The following is a 17,292-nucleotide window of genomic DNA, read 5'->3' as shown; positions in this document are numbered from 1 at the left end:
AACTGCATTGGGTATAGTTACTTTTATACTTTTATTTATTTTTCCCACAAGTGATGACAAATGAACAGCTTCATATTATTGCTACAATGTCAACAGGACTATAGTAAAACATTATGTAGAACAGAGCAGCACCCAGCATATTGGCTCCAGGTCATCTTCAGTGGTGTGCTGTGTGAGGAAATGGTCACAAGCCACATAAAAGATAGTAAATCAAACAGCCACTCTTCACGATGACAGTTAACATATAAGCTGACAGACTGAGCGAGCAGCAGTCACTTGATACATACCCAGTTACAAATAAAAAGCACGTATCAATTATACACGCACATCAAAGGAGAAGAAAATTGGATGCAAATAAATGCCAGTAAAACAATCATAACTGAATGAAATACACCAGAATAAAATTTTCACAGTAAAGTATTCACAAAAAAAAGTGCTACACTCGGTGATAAAGCTTTGTGCTATACTAAAGCTTCAATCAATGTAACTAGTTACTCTGTTTTTCTTTTAAACAAAATAGATTACTGGGTTATAACAAAAATATGAAAACTTCAAAGATGAAAAGTAAAGAAATATGGCAATTCAGTAATCTATTAGACATTTGGTCTTGAAAATCTGCACTGCTAAGCTTAGCTGGCCAGACTAAAACCTGACCAACAAACTCTGTGCCTGTCTCAGGCGCTCCAGGCGATTCTGAAGATTGATTCTCTTGCTGTTGATACCGGACTCCTCATAAAGCAGGGAGTCCACCTTCCCCTTGTCCTGTAGCATCTGTAGCATCTCCCTCTGCAGCTGCTTGGCAGACTCCTGCAGCATCAGGTAGCGGATCACCAGAGGGATCTGGTCAGCCAGACGCTGACTAGCAATCTGAAGTTGGGGGGAGGGATTTCATTCATAGCAGTCAGTGACGTTTCTTTATTCCATTCAAACCAGAGCAGTTTTCACGTGGTAGATGGAAAATCATTTGTGGAAAGAGTGAAGAGGTAGCTACTCAAATTTCAGTGGATAGCATGATAGATTGTTGATAGATCTCTGTTCCACACTTGGATGAATTTCTTGAGTTTAAAATGTCAGATCTATCTTTCAACAGGACTTCCATAGTCCTATCATCCCCACAATAGACACACTGTAATCCCAGGTGCATCATATGAAGCAAGGTGGTCTAAAAATATCAGTAAAAACATACATACCACTAAATTTAAGAATTCGTATATTTTCATGATCAAGCCCTAAGAGTCGAGCCTGTGATGTAATTAACATCATCCTCTGTAATTAACTTCATCCTCTGTGGAGGTTGAATTATTAGTTCTCTGGTTTTAGAGAGAGGGAGTTGTCCATATTGACAAATTTTGATTGGACCATCCTAAACCATAAGAGTAACATTTTAATTCTTAAAATTCATAAAATTAAACCTCTTGGTTACCTTTATGTATAAAATGTACAGTTTCTATTACATGCAGTGAGGCACAAATACTGAAATGTCACACATCCAATGTTATATAAATGACTTTAACTTTGGGTAGAACATGCAAAATGACACTTACTTGGTAATAGGATTTGAGGTGCTGCATCATCTCCCTCAGGGTGGCCTCATTGTCTTTACAGCTCACCGTGTTTACTATGTGAAAACCGTTGGTGGGAAGCTGCTCATCTTTCCTCTTCCTCTTCTTTAAATTGTTGCTGTATGTGCTGTCTTGAGTGTAAACAATCAGCTCCATCTTGAACTGGGTCCTCAGCATGGACTCTGCTGTAATCTCCTTTTCCTTTCGGATGGTCTCGATCTTTGCCTGCAGAACAAGTATCAGTCATGAAATGATATTAGCTAATGTTCAGTCAAATGGTACATCTATAGTGGTAACTGACGCTGAAAATGTTACCTTGGCCGTTTTGATGAGGTTAGGAAATCCAACAAAGCTGCACTGGGCCACTTCAGTGAACCCTTTCCTCACAAGATCTAGACAACATGTACAAAACAGTGACAAAGTCAAAAATACATGGTTAAAATACTCTGAAGGACTATCCTAATTCAGACGGCCTGCTATCATTTTAACATACCTGATATGTCCTTGAGTTTCTTGACAGCGGGCTCTTCAAGAAGTCTGAGCTGATCCTTCACCATCCGCTCAAAGGTCTTGTAGTTGATGAACCCTGGCAGTTCTCTTCCACGATACCTTTTCTCATAATCAGCCACTTCTTTTTCAATCTTCTTGTTGACTGTAATATTAAATTGCATTTATTCAAGTAAAATAGAGATAAGGTAGGTCAGGACTGGGACAGTAGTGGTCAATACAGTAACTAGGAACAATGCCTAAACTTAAAATGACTAAATTGCAAGTTAGCATGATTCAGTTTTGAAAGTGAAAGTGCAATTTTTCACAGTGAGTAACAGTAACCCTAACCCAGAAACATTTATATTTACATAATGGGGTGTGGTTTGGGGGTATGGATGCCACAGCAAAGACAAAAAAAATGATGAAATGACCAAGTTCACAATGCAAACACATTATGACTTACAGGTTTCTCCAGAATGGTCTAGGAGGTTCTTCCATTTCCCAAACTCCTCTCTGAGCACAGAAAAGATGTTGAGCCTGTCTCCACATTTTACTTCATCCCCTGTGGTGAGGCTGATGGCGTCCAGAGTAAATGCTGTCACTTTCTAAAACATAGCAGGTTCAGACAAAAGATGGGGGCAAAGGAAAATAAATGTTCGGACTATTGTTAGGCCTTAGTAGCTCAAATCTCATCAGCCACATTGTGATGAGGTGTATTGTAAGTTACTGAAATGACAATAAACAGCATGCCAGACTCACATCAATGAGGAAGAAGTCTCTCCCTGATGTGTCAGATGGGGGTCCAGTGCCAGATTTAGATAAATCGTTTTGTATTTCTATGAGTTTCTTCTCAATCTGTTCCTCCAGTCGAGGCAAGGATTTCTGCGCATAGGAAAGAGGTGGAAATCAAGTAATTTCACAGTGAGATTCTAAATATGTGGAGAAAATCATACACACTGCATCTTTAAATTATTTAACCTGGCCTTATTAGTTGATTTTTAACAAAGATGACAACAATTCTGGAAAGTTCTATGTGCAACAGAGGTCACTGTATTTAATTTTGATTCAAGGGACATAAAAAAAAATAATTAAAAAAATCACCTCGATGTGGTTCACCAGCTCAAGGGTTAGTTTTTCAGCCAGTTTGGGAATGGAGGCTTGACCATCATCATACAGTGTGCTGCAAGAATGGAGAAATAGCAAACCACTGAGCACTATGCCTTACTACCCAGCAAATGACCAACATGGCAATGACTAAGTCTACCATAAACCACTTGTACTTTAGTTGTATCTGTGAGAAGACTAAAGCAGTGGTAAACCTGAGCTATAATTCAGTTTCATTATGAAGCTTTCAAACGCCCTTAAAACAATCAGTTCACAATACTCTCAACGCCTGAGAGCACCTGCTGTGCTTATCTACATTTGCACCCAATAATAATTAAGTTACAAGGCACCTAACAATGTTGACCATTAACTACACACAAGTAAAAAGCTTTAAAGGATAAGTTTGGCGACTTTGGACATATATATTATTTGTCTCTTACATTCCTGTAGTACTTGGACCCACAAAGATTATCGGCTCCTGAGTCAGCTGTTGGTTGCAACGGTGGGCTCCCGTTGCCTCTTGCTGCTAACAATGGATCTAAATGGGGGTCATAATATCTCCAAACAAGCTATTTGTAGGCTCCACAGGGGGGTTGAGAGAAGTTGAGAAAAGTTGCAAAGTACATGAATTGAAATTTGCTCTGGTTTCATGACACAATTCTGCCATTACGCACACTTTCACTAATCAATGCTGCAGCACAGACTGCTGTGGGGTGAAAAAGCGTTACTGGCGGTGTGATCTAGTTTTGCGGACAGTCAGGTCAGATTGTAAACAACTGCACATGGAGAGTTGGTAGAAGACAATCCACTGAGCAGAAATGGTGCTGTGCTGCTGCTTCCTGGGCTGTGGATAGAAATACGTTGGTTGGTCGCGATATCGGTTTTTGCAGACTGTCTTTTTTGGAGATATTTTGACAAACCCCATTTTGGTTAGCAGCAAGAGACCTTGAAACAGGAGCTCCCCATTTCAACCGACAGCTGACTCAGGAGCCAATATTGTCTGAAGGGTCCAAGTACTACAGGTATGTAGGAGACAAATTATATATAGGTCCAAAATTGCCGAATTTATCCTTGAAAATAACAAGCACTCTTGACCACACAAAAATCTGAGTCGGACCTGAAGTGTGCATGTCCTTCAAAGAAGGCCATCTCTCTCTCTGTGGCCTCACTCAGTGAGACTCGATCCACAATCTCCTGCTGGCCCCTGCACTTGACGATCATGTAGCCCTTCTTCAGTGGGATGACTTCATTATGAAGAGTCTTGACCACTGTGTCCTCTGTGCCTTTGTCAACCAGGTCAGGCTTGGTCAGGATGCCTATACATATCGTGAGAGCATTTATGTTGCATTCATGTTGCATTCATTCATTCTTTACCCGGTAATTTCTTTTCAGGGTCACGGGGCCTGGAGCCTATCCCAGCATACTCTCGTCAGAGGGCAGGGAAACACCCTGGACAGGTCGGCAGTCCATCATAGAGTTACATTCTAGTCATTTATTTATTTGGATCCCCTTTGGCTGACATCTCAGAAACTGCTAACCCAACAAAATCAACATCATGCAACAAACAATAGACATGCTATAGAAATATACAGCACCCAAAGTCCTCTCTCCATCAGGATCCACCTCCTGTGCCATCTTCAAAGCCTCTGTGGTGGCGATGTCAACATTGCATGGGACAACCACCAAGCTGATGGTTTCTTGTTTATTGATGAACTTCTGGATCAGTCTCTTAATCTGAAAATATCAATTCACATTTGGTACACATTTTGTCATATTTGGCTTCAGTCTGCTCTAACCACAAAAACTGGCAATACATCACCAAAACAACCCTAATGATGCATTTCACACCCTCCAGTATGTGATTAATAGCCTACTGGGGAAAGTTGGGCTCCGGTAAGAGGAACTGCACAAGCGTACCTGATCCCCAATGTTCTCTGGTTGTCCCTTGACCGCCACCCTGGCAATGCCAGGTAGGTCGATGAGTGTCAGGTCTGGGACATCAGGAGAGGCAATCTCCAGACTGATGAGTTCATCACTGATCCCCACCCCGACCCCGGCCATTTCATTCTGGGCTAGAGGTGAACAAAAATATAAGAACACTACTACCGCAAGTTGTCAAGTACAGCCTCCATGGATTTGAAACTATAAAATTTTGTTGTACACCCTTTGGCTCTTATGTATACTCAAACCAGCAAGAGTAACCTTGCTCAATGAACTGTCCCACATGTGCAGGATCCTCAATGTATGCTTCGTAGAGAAGACACCCTAGGGGAAAAAGTATTTCATATTAGATGTTAAAATGTTTAACCTGATGGTTCACATTGGCACAAATGAGAAATTTTGCTCAACCACTTCAACCAATCAGTTCAAGGAACATTAATACAATACATCTTTATCGATCCAGTTAGGTCTTTATGGCTTTATCACTGAGTTAGAAAACATCATAGTCACATGAATACATTTTTAATCTTTCCTTGAGGACACTGCGGAGGCCTAATCTCTTCCCTCAGTGGAACACATCTGGGTGCAACAATTTCTTTGGGACAATGTCATAACCCTCTTTCAGTTCATGGAATAAAATTTTACCAACCTGTAGGTCCGTTCTTTACAGGATAGCTTATAGTCCCTTCCCAATCCTCTCCTTTCCTTTTTCTTTTCATCTTCAACTCCAGAGGACATCTTGTCACAATACCTGTATGAGGAAGATAGGAGTATTAAATTGAGTCGAGGTATGGCAGAATCACACCCCTTTAAGGTCAATCAGTGTAATTCTGAAAATGCCAGAACAGAGCAATGACATCATTCCCTGAAGATTCCTCACAATCCAATCAATGGCTTCCGAAATATTGTGCGTGACTTACAGACAAATAAAAAAAACTGATGTAGCGCTCCCCTAAGGCCATTCAGGGTAATTTTGAAAGTGCCGGAACAGACCAAGAGATTCATAGTCCCTCCGCCAATTTCATTAAGGGAGACAATACGTACACAGGAGTAGGCCATCTAGTCAATATACATAGACGGATTCACTCCAAAATGAAGAAACAAATCCTAGTTGTTTGTCTACTGCTGCAGGTGTAGGAGCTCCCACCGTTTCCTCTTGGCAAAGCCACTCCTGACAGCGCCTCCAGCACAGAGCTCTTCCCCGAGCTTTGGTCCCCGATCACGGCGATAGCAGGCAGCGCCAGGTCCTTCTCTACACCCAGGGACCGCAGGGAGTCAATGAGGTCGATGCAGGGGCGCACCTTCTCCTCATAATGTTGGTTCAGGGTGTTATCCATGCTAGATTGTCTTCTGGCGAGAAAGACATCAAATTTAGCTTAATTCCAGATCAATATGACATTATAATCAGGGACGTGCAGTGTAAAACAGTCTGTGGAATAATCTGTGTTTTTTAGGAGTGCAGCAATGCGGTGTTGTTATATCCCTTTACTCATCTGTTGCATTTGCTTCCATCACCTCCCTTTCCATCTCTTCTCCCCCTCATCTCTCTGCATTTCTGTCTGCCTGTGCTAAATATTAAAGGTCCCATATTCTACACTTTCCAGTGTTTTGTTTTATGTCTTGAGGTCCATTCAAAGCTGTTTGTGTGGTGTCATGTACCAAAAACACGCTCAATCAATTTTTACACGTTCATTTTCCAGCATCTCTCTGAGCCTTGCCAAGAACAGGCTGTTTTGGTTGCTGTGTCTTTAAGGCTCATTAATATTAACGACCCCTCTGTTCTGATTGGCTAACTGTTTCAAGAGTGAAACGTAAGACACCACAGAGCGAGAGGCAGGGAAAACTCTCCAGTAATAAACATGACAACAACTCAACTGCTTTGAAATAAAAACTTTGTTAGCCTATTATTTCTTAAAAAAATGATGAGTGAACCTTTGTGACGCCACAAAGTTACGGAAGTCCAAATGGCTCGTTTAGAGGCTCGGTTTTCTAATATGGATTTTATTGTGTGGATTTAGATGGTAACTGTGCGATTTGATACTTTCACAATGTTTAGATAGCACATCCAACTCCTTTATAATCAAATTTTACACGATATGGGACCTTTAAATAAAATAAAAAAACTTATATTAGTGATTAATCCTCTATTATCTTATGTAACAATCTTCATTGGATAGTTTTTATGATAAAGTCACTAAATTAATTTTTTTCCTTGCATGATAAATATGAAGTTAAATTAGCTTGCCCTGCCACCGTCTGACACCCCAGTCTGCCTCTCACCTGTTGTCTTGAGTCCCTCTCGCTGCCTTCTGCTTTACTTTCTCTTCTTCTTTCACCATTCTTGCTTTTGAGGACATCTTGCAGCCACTCACTATGTAAAATGAAAAAATAATGTTAGCAAACGAGAGAATCTGGGCTACTGGGCTAAGAAAGTCATAGCAGCAGCATCAAGCTAGCTACATTGATTCATTGACAGTCTACAAGAAATAATTGCAGAATATGTGATTTAATTGCCAGGTTTAAATAATGGCTGTAACTTATATTTATTAAACGTACCGATACCTATCACAGTAGATACAATTTACTAAGTACTCGGAAAATGCCTAAAATAAAATACATTTATAGAACAAAAGAAAAATAAATGAACATTCTGTCATCATCCATCTACTTTTTAAAAATGTTCACACTTGTGCGCTCCCAGACCTGCCGTGTCCATGCTCTGCTTGACGACAACTTGCAATCCTCCCCATTTCCATGTTTACACTGCTCAGGTCTACGCAAGCATGAACATTTTCAACAACAGCTGTAGTGAAGATCTGCCCTAAATAATGCTGTAAATAAATATAGATCTTTTCCAGTCACCATGTGTTTGTTTGCCTTCAGAAGGATTATGCTGCACAAGCTGTATGGAGCAATTTTATGGTCATTTTCTGCCCTTTTTGGAACACTAAAGAGGTCCCCAATGACTTCAGTTGTTTTGGAGAAGGCTGCTACGAAGTTGTGCTGGCAACCTCCCTGTGTGTTAAATGGACAAACAAACTTCACCTGTGTTTCAGCTGGCATTAGGGTGAGTAGATAATGACAGAATTTTCATTTTTGGGTGAACTATTCCTTTAAATAATTCCTTTGACTAATTAAGACTTTTACTGCCCCACAGCACAAACTGCTGATCACCACAGAGGTCCATAACCATTATTTGTTGCCCATTTAAGGTTACCCTAATCAGGGATGCAAACAGGGGTCTGGGTCATGGTCCCCCATGAGGAAAATTGGAAAAATTTGCATTTAGAAGCATTTTGAACTGAAAGATCAATCTTCAACCATTTTATTTGTGGGTATACCCTAAAGGTTTTGTTAAGAGACTGACTTCTAAATGGAAAATACAATTTTTATAAACTATTTAAAACCATTACAACTCAAATTACAAGCAAATTTTACATAAATGTCTACAAACTTTTACTTATTCAAAATACATTAAAAAAAAAAACAACTCCTGCAGCTGTTGCATACAGCTGGTGCTTTGATCTCAAACTCTGTTGTACAATTTGAAAACAGAAAAATTATTTCAAATGTTGTGTTTTGGGTTTCTGTTGATGGGGCTCTCCTTTTGTTTACATTTGAATCATTGGACCTATGATGTCATTACAAAATCATTTGAAGGGTAATTTTGTTTCAAAGGATGAACAGTTAAAAAGAGTCCATTAGAAAAAATATCACTTCCACATTATATAATTTTTCATGTACCAGTCTTCAACCACTGCTGTGAAGGTAATTAGCCTACATAACTTCACTAGTTTATTTTGTCAGGTAACAATAAATAAATATAAGCATGCCAACTCATCAACTACCTAGCTGCTAAGAGATATTGCTGGTTGTTTACTGTTAAATTCTACTAAAGTTAACAGTTTGCTTCCCTTCACAGCAGTGGTTGAGGCCTATATTATAATATATAATTTCCAGTCACTTCCCGAAAATATTTTTTAAAGTTGACACAATCAATCATAATTTACTATGAAAACACCCAAAGCATCAACAAGTACAGCAAATAAACTAGGATGCTGTCGGGGGGACAGCAAGGGTATATCCCCGAAATTCCCCAATCCTCGAAGGCCCCATTAAGTCAAATGTAATAAAAAGCCATTCAGTTCATTCCCCAATAACAAAGGGTATGTACCTTAACTATTTTTTTAACACTCAATAATAAATTTAACGACTAAATAAATATAGCCGCTAGCGGCGATGGCTGCATGGGTTCATGCCAGTACAGCAGCCAGAGCTGAAATGTGGAAGTTTGCATTAAGATTACTGTCAGTTTTGTCATTTTAGGCTGTTGAGCCATCAGGCCCCAAGCTATCAAGTTCTGATAATGAACAATGTAATAGCAAGTTAAAAGGTGTTAATATCCAACTTCGTATTGGCTTTACTGTGTTTAGCTGTACACTCAAAATGCTGCTGTGGGGCAAAATCTGGTCGGATCTGTATTGAAATTGGTGTACATGTTCCACATAAAGGTTGAAACATGATTGCCAAGTTTCATAGCGATTGGTGAAATTCTGTTTGAGTTATAAGCCAAAATGTCATAGCCACGCCTACTTTCACTAATCACACCAAACTTCAGATTTTGACTAGGACATGGTCCTAGAGCATGTGTAGCGAATTTCGTGCAATTTCACCTATTGGATTAGGAGATAGTTTTCTGGCCTTTGTGGCGCCCCCTATTGGTCAATATTTGAATGGCTTTGCACACATGTTAATTCATTATATCTGAACATGTTCTCCAAGTTTCATGATGATTGGACCATCTATCACAAAGTTAAAACAATTTAGCTTATAGGCCACGCCTCCTTCACAACTTTAAGAGTTAATATCTTCAAAACTACAGTAGATACCAACAATCTATTAACAAAATTTAAAGAGCGTAGGACCATAGATGCTACTGACCGATTTTGGTGGTAATTAGTCAAACGTGTAGGAGGAGATGTTAAAAATGTGTTTTTCAAATAATTAAAAATATCTAAAAAAATTTCCAGGTGGACCTTGAGGGTCGTTATGGCAAATTTGTAGAGTGGGGTTAGGTGAACATGTGTACCAAGTTTCATGTAAATCGGACAAACGTGTGGGAGATACAGCCCTTTACACCTGAACATAGCCCCTCCCCTCCCCATGCAATTCTCAGGACTAAAGCAAGGTGGGGTACTCTGGACTAAAGGATACACATGTAACATTAGTATATGTAAACAATCCAAAATAGCAACAAATCTCAATAGTAGAATAAAGAATAAAGAGAATACTCCAAAGAAAGGCATAATGGCTCCAACACTTTTTATTTTTGACCTGTAATTATAGCGCCACCATCAGGCCGATTATAATCATAAACACATCAAAAATCAATACATTTCTTCCTCTAGGGGTCATTGATGTCCATACCAAATTTTAAAAGATTCTTACAAAAACTGTTGAAGTTATCGCGTTCACATGAAGGATCTGCGGTGGACACTGCTGCGGACGCGGCGGCGGTTGGGGTGAATCCATAATATCCCCGAAATGAGTTTCGGGGATATTATATATTATATATTATATAATTACCACTGATGTGACTGCCAAGGTAGAACCTGTTTGCAACTTGAGACTTAAAATCTTCCCTTATGCAAACTGTGCTGCAGGCTACTCCAATGGACCCTCTTCACAGCAGCCATTTTGATGTGTCACAGTAAACACAGGTGTAATTAATAACCTAAATGGAATGGAACCATCATTACTGTTACTATATTGTTGCTGTGACATACCCTGCTGTGACATCAAAATGGCTGCTGTGAAAAGGGTTTATTAACAGTCACGCACCTGGCTCTGACGGATTCCTTGCAGCCAATCAGTCAGCTGCCGCACCCATCCAGGTATATCAAATCACCCTAGTAGCGTTGAAGTTGGTTGAAGAACAAGCAGACCATAGGGTTAGGCCGCGGCCACACTGATCCGTTGTCTCTGTCCGTCTCCGTTCATTTCAATTTATTTTCAATGAGAGCTGTCCGTTGTCCGGGCAGCGCTGATGACCGTCCGTCTCCGTCAGATATCCGTCCGTTTTGACCGACAGAAAGTTCAACCCAGTTGAACTTTTTCTGGACGGATGGATTCGTCACCGCAAATCAGAGGCGTTTTTTTTTTTTAAAATAGCGTTGATATTCCTGTCCGTTTTCTGACGGATCAGTGTGGCGGCGGCAGGCTTGTTTATTTCCGCATTCGAACAAGGGGACCACCTATCACCCCCCCAAACTATTTTCTCCTCGAATCTGCACAAATGACCCATTTCGGGATCAAAACTGTGAGGCGAAAGGTATGGAAGCCCGTTTCCGCCACCACATTTTTATTTTTTTTTATCAGGTGAGATTTTTTCTCATTATGACTAAGTCGGCTATCTCATACGTATGAGATACTAAGTCTTATGAGATAGCCTACTATCTCATAATTATGAGATACTATGTCATAATTCTGAGATAGTAGCTTATCTCAACATTATGAGTTACTAAGTCATAATTAAGGGTATTTCAACATTATGAGATACTAAGGAGGCCTAATAATCATGAGATGCTAAGTCATAATATTGATAACAAAAATCTCACTTCATGATTAAAAAAAAAAAAAAAAAATGAGCTAGATTTTTTGTGGCGGAAACGGGCTTCCATAAAGGTGACAACTTTGCATTCCTGCCTATACAACCAAAATATAGGTTTACCCTATAATCTTTTGCCATGAAGAACTAGCCTAAAGTAATCATATGATAAATTTTAGAAGGATGCACAAACATCACAGCACACTTTACTTGTTGTTATTGGTCCAAAACCACAGAATACAATGGACTATAGTCTACCACAGACAACCCATAAAACAATATTAACGCTACAGGAATAAAGCCATTTGTCATCACTGGTAATTTAGGCCTACCTTTATGTGGATTATTGGTAAAAGTCGGATGATGGGGATTCCAAAAACGCTGAGGTATACGGTAGTATTATAGGAGGTCTAACTTAATGTCCGAGTTGTACAGACACTGACTGGCATTTAAGGAAACCGAGGATGATAAATGGCGGAAACCGAAACTTAGTGGAGCAGTTTAACTTTCATTTCGTTGAGGGTCGTTTTGGTTTGGTGATGCCTTTTGTGTGAAAGATAACAGTTTGCTATGAGGAAACAAAATCCAAATCTAATCTAAATCTAGGAATCTAAATCTAAATCTAGCAAAATCTGAACTGATATCAAGCCTAAAACTGTAATACTGTTTTACTATTTTAATTTGTTTTAAAGTGAAGGGGTGAGTAGATAATGACTGAATATTAATTTTTTCATATTGAAGGGGAGATGTTTCTGCCACTTGATCCCTATTCACAGACTACTAATCCAACAAAATTTGATCTCCTGCCCAGTATTCTGTGGCAGCCTGGGCAATACATCCTTATCACTTTAAACCCCCAAGTCTAAATAAAAAGGGAGTCTCCCTTTCCCCATGATTACCAAAAAACTTTCAGATGTTGTCTTGCCCAAACTTATGTAAGCACACACATAGATGCACTATAACCACAAGATGGCCCTGTCATACCAGTAGGTGTCACTGGCATTCAAGGAAACCGAGGATGAGCAGAAACCGAAACTTAGTGGAGCAGTTTAACTTTCATTTCGTGTAGTACAGTGATGCTTTTTTTCTTGAATTTTTTGTTGATGAAGTTTCAGTTTCTTTTCTTTCTCCTTCTAGTCATTCCAAACAAAAACATTGAAAGCATCACTTCCTGTGTGTGTCAAATGAAAATATTAAACCGAATATTAATATTAACCGAATCAATGACTAATTTAGTATTACCCAGTCCCACCAAAAACACAGTTACCAAGGATGCATCGCTTTGCCCACTCAAGTTAATGAGTTGAGGGAATATAGAGGAATTTGCACACTAATCTGGCATGAGCAACCATGACATTTCTGAGGCATACTCTATTGTTAATCAGTTCTCGTATTACCAGTAGCAGTTATTTAGTAAAATTCTAAAGCACAAAAGACACTATAGATCCCTTGTCTAAAAAAATAAAGTGCTTTTAATAATCAGATGAACAGTGTGCTCCCAGGGAATGTAGCTGCCTGCCCTGGATGTCTGGCACCAGGTCAGAGGTGACACATCTGTTAATGACGCAGAGAAGGAAGTCCTCCAAAGCCATCTTCCTCTCTTCTTCTCCCTCTAGGTCCCCAAAGATCTCCTTGTACTGAATCCTATAATAAATAAATAAATAAATAGATAATAACCATGTTACAAACTGATAAATAAATTGATCCCATCAAATGAATTGAGAGTTAGGGTCAATTACTTGTCGTTGTGCATGTGCGTGTATAGCTTACTGTATGTGGCAGTACAAATATGGTGTAGATATGTGTGTATGTCTATGTGTATGTCAGTATATCTGTTTGTCTGTGCGGCGATGAAGAGCGCTAACAGTCTATGCAGAGGCAGTGAAGCTCCACTCGTGTGACAGAAGCGACCCCAGAGCAAAGCCCCGATCAGCTGATGTGCATTGCTGCTCCTCTTAATGACCAAGACCCATCGGAGCAAAGAGACATGCTCAGACACACTGACCAATAGACACACACACACACACACACGCACACACACGTGCACTGGTTGCAGGCAATATACAGACCTCCTTGAGAGGTTGTGAACCTGTGAACCCACACACTTTTAATGGTCCAACCACAAGCAGGGAGGGCTTCTTTACCTTGATGAAAGCCTGAAACTGTGTGAGCAGCATGTCCCTGACCCTCTGCTCTGCTGACTCGGCTGTCTGGTTCTGAGCAGCTGTTGAAAACCAAGGCCACAGTAGCTGCAGCTCTCTCTAACTCCCTGGCACCATCCAGGGCTACTGGACAGATGAGAACAGAAGAGCGAGAGAGAGCAGAGATAGAGGGAGGGGAATAGTGGGAAGAATGGGCTGTTCAGTACCTGTTTGGTATCATTCAACCTGGAAATTAGACTTTTAGCTGTTGTTGCTGTGATGGATTTAAATTCCACACTGTATCTTTTGATGGAGGATAGTTTCAGTCTGGACACATCAGACCTTTATCAAAAAAAAGAAGAAAAAAAAGTAACAAAAGAAATTGAAGAAACCTGAGCAATGCTTTATGCAAATCAACACATTTTATTCTAGACATTCTAGGGTCTATACTGCATGACCCTGTTCTAAGAGCAACCTTACCTGCCTGAATTATTAAGTTAATTAAACATAGCGCTTTCTGCTGGTTGGATTTGGCTTCGATGTTGACCCGCTCATCTTTACAGGAAAAGGAGGCACAAAACACAAATCGCTCGGCAACAGCCATTCATCAGCAAACTTTATAGCCTCTTGGTAAGTAGGCCTACACATCCAGATATGTATGGCAGGCATCTGCAGAAATACACGCGTGAACACATGTACACATGAGCACACATCCATGCACACACAAAGATCAAGTCAAATAAAATACACTGAGCTTGGACCAAAGTTTATTTTAAAAAATGACTTGGGGAAGCTACTTTGAAATCTAGTTTTATAAGCTACCAGTTACTTCACTGAAGTTACTTTAAAAAACACAAAACAAAAAACTACTAGTAGTTGAAACTTATTTGTAAAAAAAAAAAGCAATGTCATACACCAGTGTATGCCATGTAATATACATGTAATACAAAATTACATGACGGCAAAAAAATACCACTGATTAGGATGTTAACAAAAATTTTATTTGAAATAAATCTGTGTAGGTTCATTTTCAAAACATCCAGGTGATAGAAAGTTTAAACTTTTAAACTATTTGAAATAAAGTGCAAGGTATGTTCACTGTGTTTATAAAGCCTGTACTCTGACAGCTGCCTGCCAGAAACTAGAGTCCAAGCCAAATAATTTGTCTGGGTTCATCACAGGAAGAAGTGAAAGGAATGTTAACATTCTTCTGGATGTAATGTCTGTCACTCCTACATATCCACTCAGTCTGGACCTAAACCCTAACAAAACAACCCAATCTGGGTTCTTCACAGTAAAAAGTGGAAGGAATGTTAACTTTTTGTTGTATGTAAACTTGAATGAATAAAACAGGATGTTGAATCAAACATGAGGCAGCAGTTAAAAATAATAAAAACATTCAATTAAAGAGTGAAACATGCAATTTCCTTATTTTGTTTTATAGCCAAAAGTAGTTAGTAGTTGCTACACCTCAAATTACAAATTGTAATAAAGTTCTAAAAACACTAGCCACTAGCTAGTTTTATTACATGTAGTCAAACTACTCCTCCTGCTGACTACTGCAGTGAAGATGAGAGATATCAAAATATAAACTATCAGAACAACATTGTAATTTGATGCATCCCAGGGAGATTTGGAAGTTAAAACGTTTCACAGTCAATGCAGAAGGAATAGCAAGAGTATTGTCACTTGCATGTTGTTCTTTCCCACATACAGTGATTCACCAGCGGGCAATTTTGTTTTCCAATGAGAACATCCTTCTGGAATGTCAAGTCAGCACATGACCTGTGTTTAACTGCCAATAAAAGCAAGACAAGCTATTGGTTTCATTCAACTGCTTGGGGAATATACCTGCAACACCAAAGCTTCTAAACTATGTATTGCTAGTTGGACCCTGATGAGTTTGTGTGTAAAATCATTTATGCATTAAGGTTTTTGATAAGGATCTAGTCTTGAAAATACACATACTTCACTGTTCCTGATGAGCAACAGAAAGGGCAAACAGTCCAACCTGTCACTGTGGGCTGTAAATCTACCTGACAGTCTCACGGATCACAGAGCATCCCTCACGGACCATCCCTGTTGCTATGGTGACACAAGGCATTAGGTCAAAGGTGAAGGGTGAACCTCACTTCACTGTGGGTGAAGTGAGGGCAAACCATTAAGCATACAACCAGATGGGACACAGATAGACTGCCTCATTGTTCAAGTTTTCAGTTCATGTTTTTTTTTTCTTCTAAATGTTCAGAAAAAAGAGAAACATCCGGATCAGAGCAGATACACGAGGATACAGCTTTTAGGGATGGATTTGTGCATCATCTTTATTAGCATGAATCAGAATGGCTGTAAAATATCATCCACACTCAATAGTCATGAACTAATTACAAGTGCCAGTGTATGGACTCGTACACATTATCATTATCACGGACAGAAGAATATTATACATACATGGACGTTCAATCCTTTTTATTACATTGATGCAAGCCACATGCTTAGGAGGTCAAGAAACGGGATTGCACACTTCATATTAATGTAAACAAACAGCAACCAACCATTATCCTTTGATTATTACTATTCATGAATTGCACAGATTTTCCAAAGTTGTACAAACCTGAATCATTTAAAGTAAACAAAATATCCTATGGATGCTCAGAAATCGTTATGAACAGAGATGATTGGCTAAGCCCACTATTCACTATTCTTCTATTGTCACTATTTTTTTGTTAGGTTCTAGTGTTGAAAATGGATTCTCTGGCCATGCTGTATGATTTATGTTTAGTATTTCACAGTAGTCTGAGCACAGCATAGAAAACAGTCACAACAATTTGAAACAGGAGCGGCCATTTGTAAACAGGGAGAGCAACAATCTTCCTCTTTACATTATTGCAAAAAAGTGATAGTATGATAGCGTCTGTGAAGAGGCAACTTAAAAATGAAAATCATGGAAACAGAAAAACACTCTGCAATGGTTGCATACTGTATTTTTTTTTTTTCAGTACAGACCTTGTATATTGTATTTTGTAGTATGCAGTTATTGCTTCAAGTTTTTCTTACTTTTTGACATTATCAAAACCAGTGTCAGAAACTCGTATTTCAACTGACTAAATAATATTCTGAATCTGTATAATCTGAATTAAAATTATCCAGTATCAAAATATATTATGGGTTTCTTAATAGAATAAAAAATTAAGTCAAAATATTATTCTAAATACACTTTGAGAAATGAGTCATGACAGTGAATTCTGTAAACTTTCAGAGATAAAATACAGTTTGTTGGGTTTTTGGGTTTTTTTTTTTTACTAGTAACACAGCGAGCATAGCAGCACACGACATCATGCACTTAGTCAACAACATTTTAGAAACCTCAACAATTATACAAACACAGAGCACTTTTTTTCTTCCACAACAGACAGTGCCAACCAGTCTGAAAAAGACATCCAGTCAAAAA

General features: G+C 39.1%; 1 protein-coding gene across 1 annotated transcript; it reads right to left on the bottom strand.

The window, feature by feature from the left end:
• Positions 1-24: 24 nt before the first annotated feature.
• On the bottom strand, positions 25-12,166 carry LOC139659060 (interferon-induced GTP-binding protein Mx3-like). The gene is made up of 15 exons (XM_071537275.1): positions 12,036-12,166; positions 7,377-7,467; positions 6,244-6,446; positions 5,746-5,847; positions 5,358-5,420; positions 5,073-5,227; positions 4,751-4,889; positions 4,273-4,471; positions 3,153-3,231; positions 2,811-2,933; positions 2,515-2,656; positions 2,056-2,214; positions 1,878-1,954; positions 1,545-1,787; positions 25-867 (listed from the first exon to the last, which is right to left on the bottom strand). The coding sequence occupies exons 2-15, from the start codon at positions 7,451-7,453 to the stop codon at positions 643-645; spliced, it is 1,986 nt and encodes a 661-aa protein (XP_071393376.1). The 5' UTR covers positions 7,454-7,467; positions 12,036-12,166; the 3' UTR covers positions 25-642.
• Positions 12,167-17,292: the final 5,126 nt, after the last annotated feature.

Source organism: Centroberyx affinis, unplaced genomic scaffold, assembly GCF_046629955.1.
Source record: "Centroberyx affinis isolate AG114_WGS23_722 - 3 ecotype Tasmania unplaced genomic scaffold, CSIRO-AGI_Caff_v1 ptg003003l_1, whole genome shotgun sequence".
Classification (NCBI taxonomy): Eukaryota; Metazoa; Chordata; class Actinopteri; order Beryciformes; family Berycidae; genus Centroberyx; species Centroberyx affinis.
Note: the sequence above shows the minus strand (reverse complement) of the source record. Positions and strands in the feature narration are given on the sequence as shown.

Excerpts from the sequence above, each read along its gene's own strand:
- LOC139659060 (XM_071537275.1), bottom strand. The coding sequence starts at position 7,453 with ATGTCCTCAAAAGCAAGAATGGTGAAAGAAGAAGAGAAAGTAAAGCAG. Across the intron at positions 5,228-5,357 it reads GGGACAGTTCATTGAGCAAG|CCCAGAATGAAATGGCCGGG; the intron begins GTTACTCTTGCT and ends GTTCACCTCTAG. Across the intron at positions 1,955-2,055 it reads GAAACTCAAGGACATATCAG|ATCTTGTGAGGAAAGGGTTC; the intron begins GTATGTTAAAAT and ends CATGTTGTCTAG.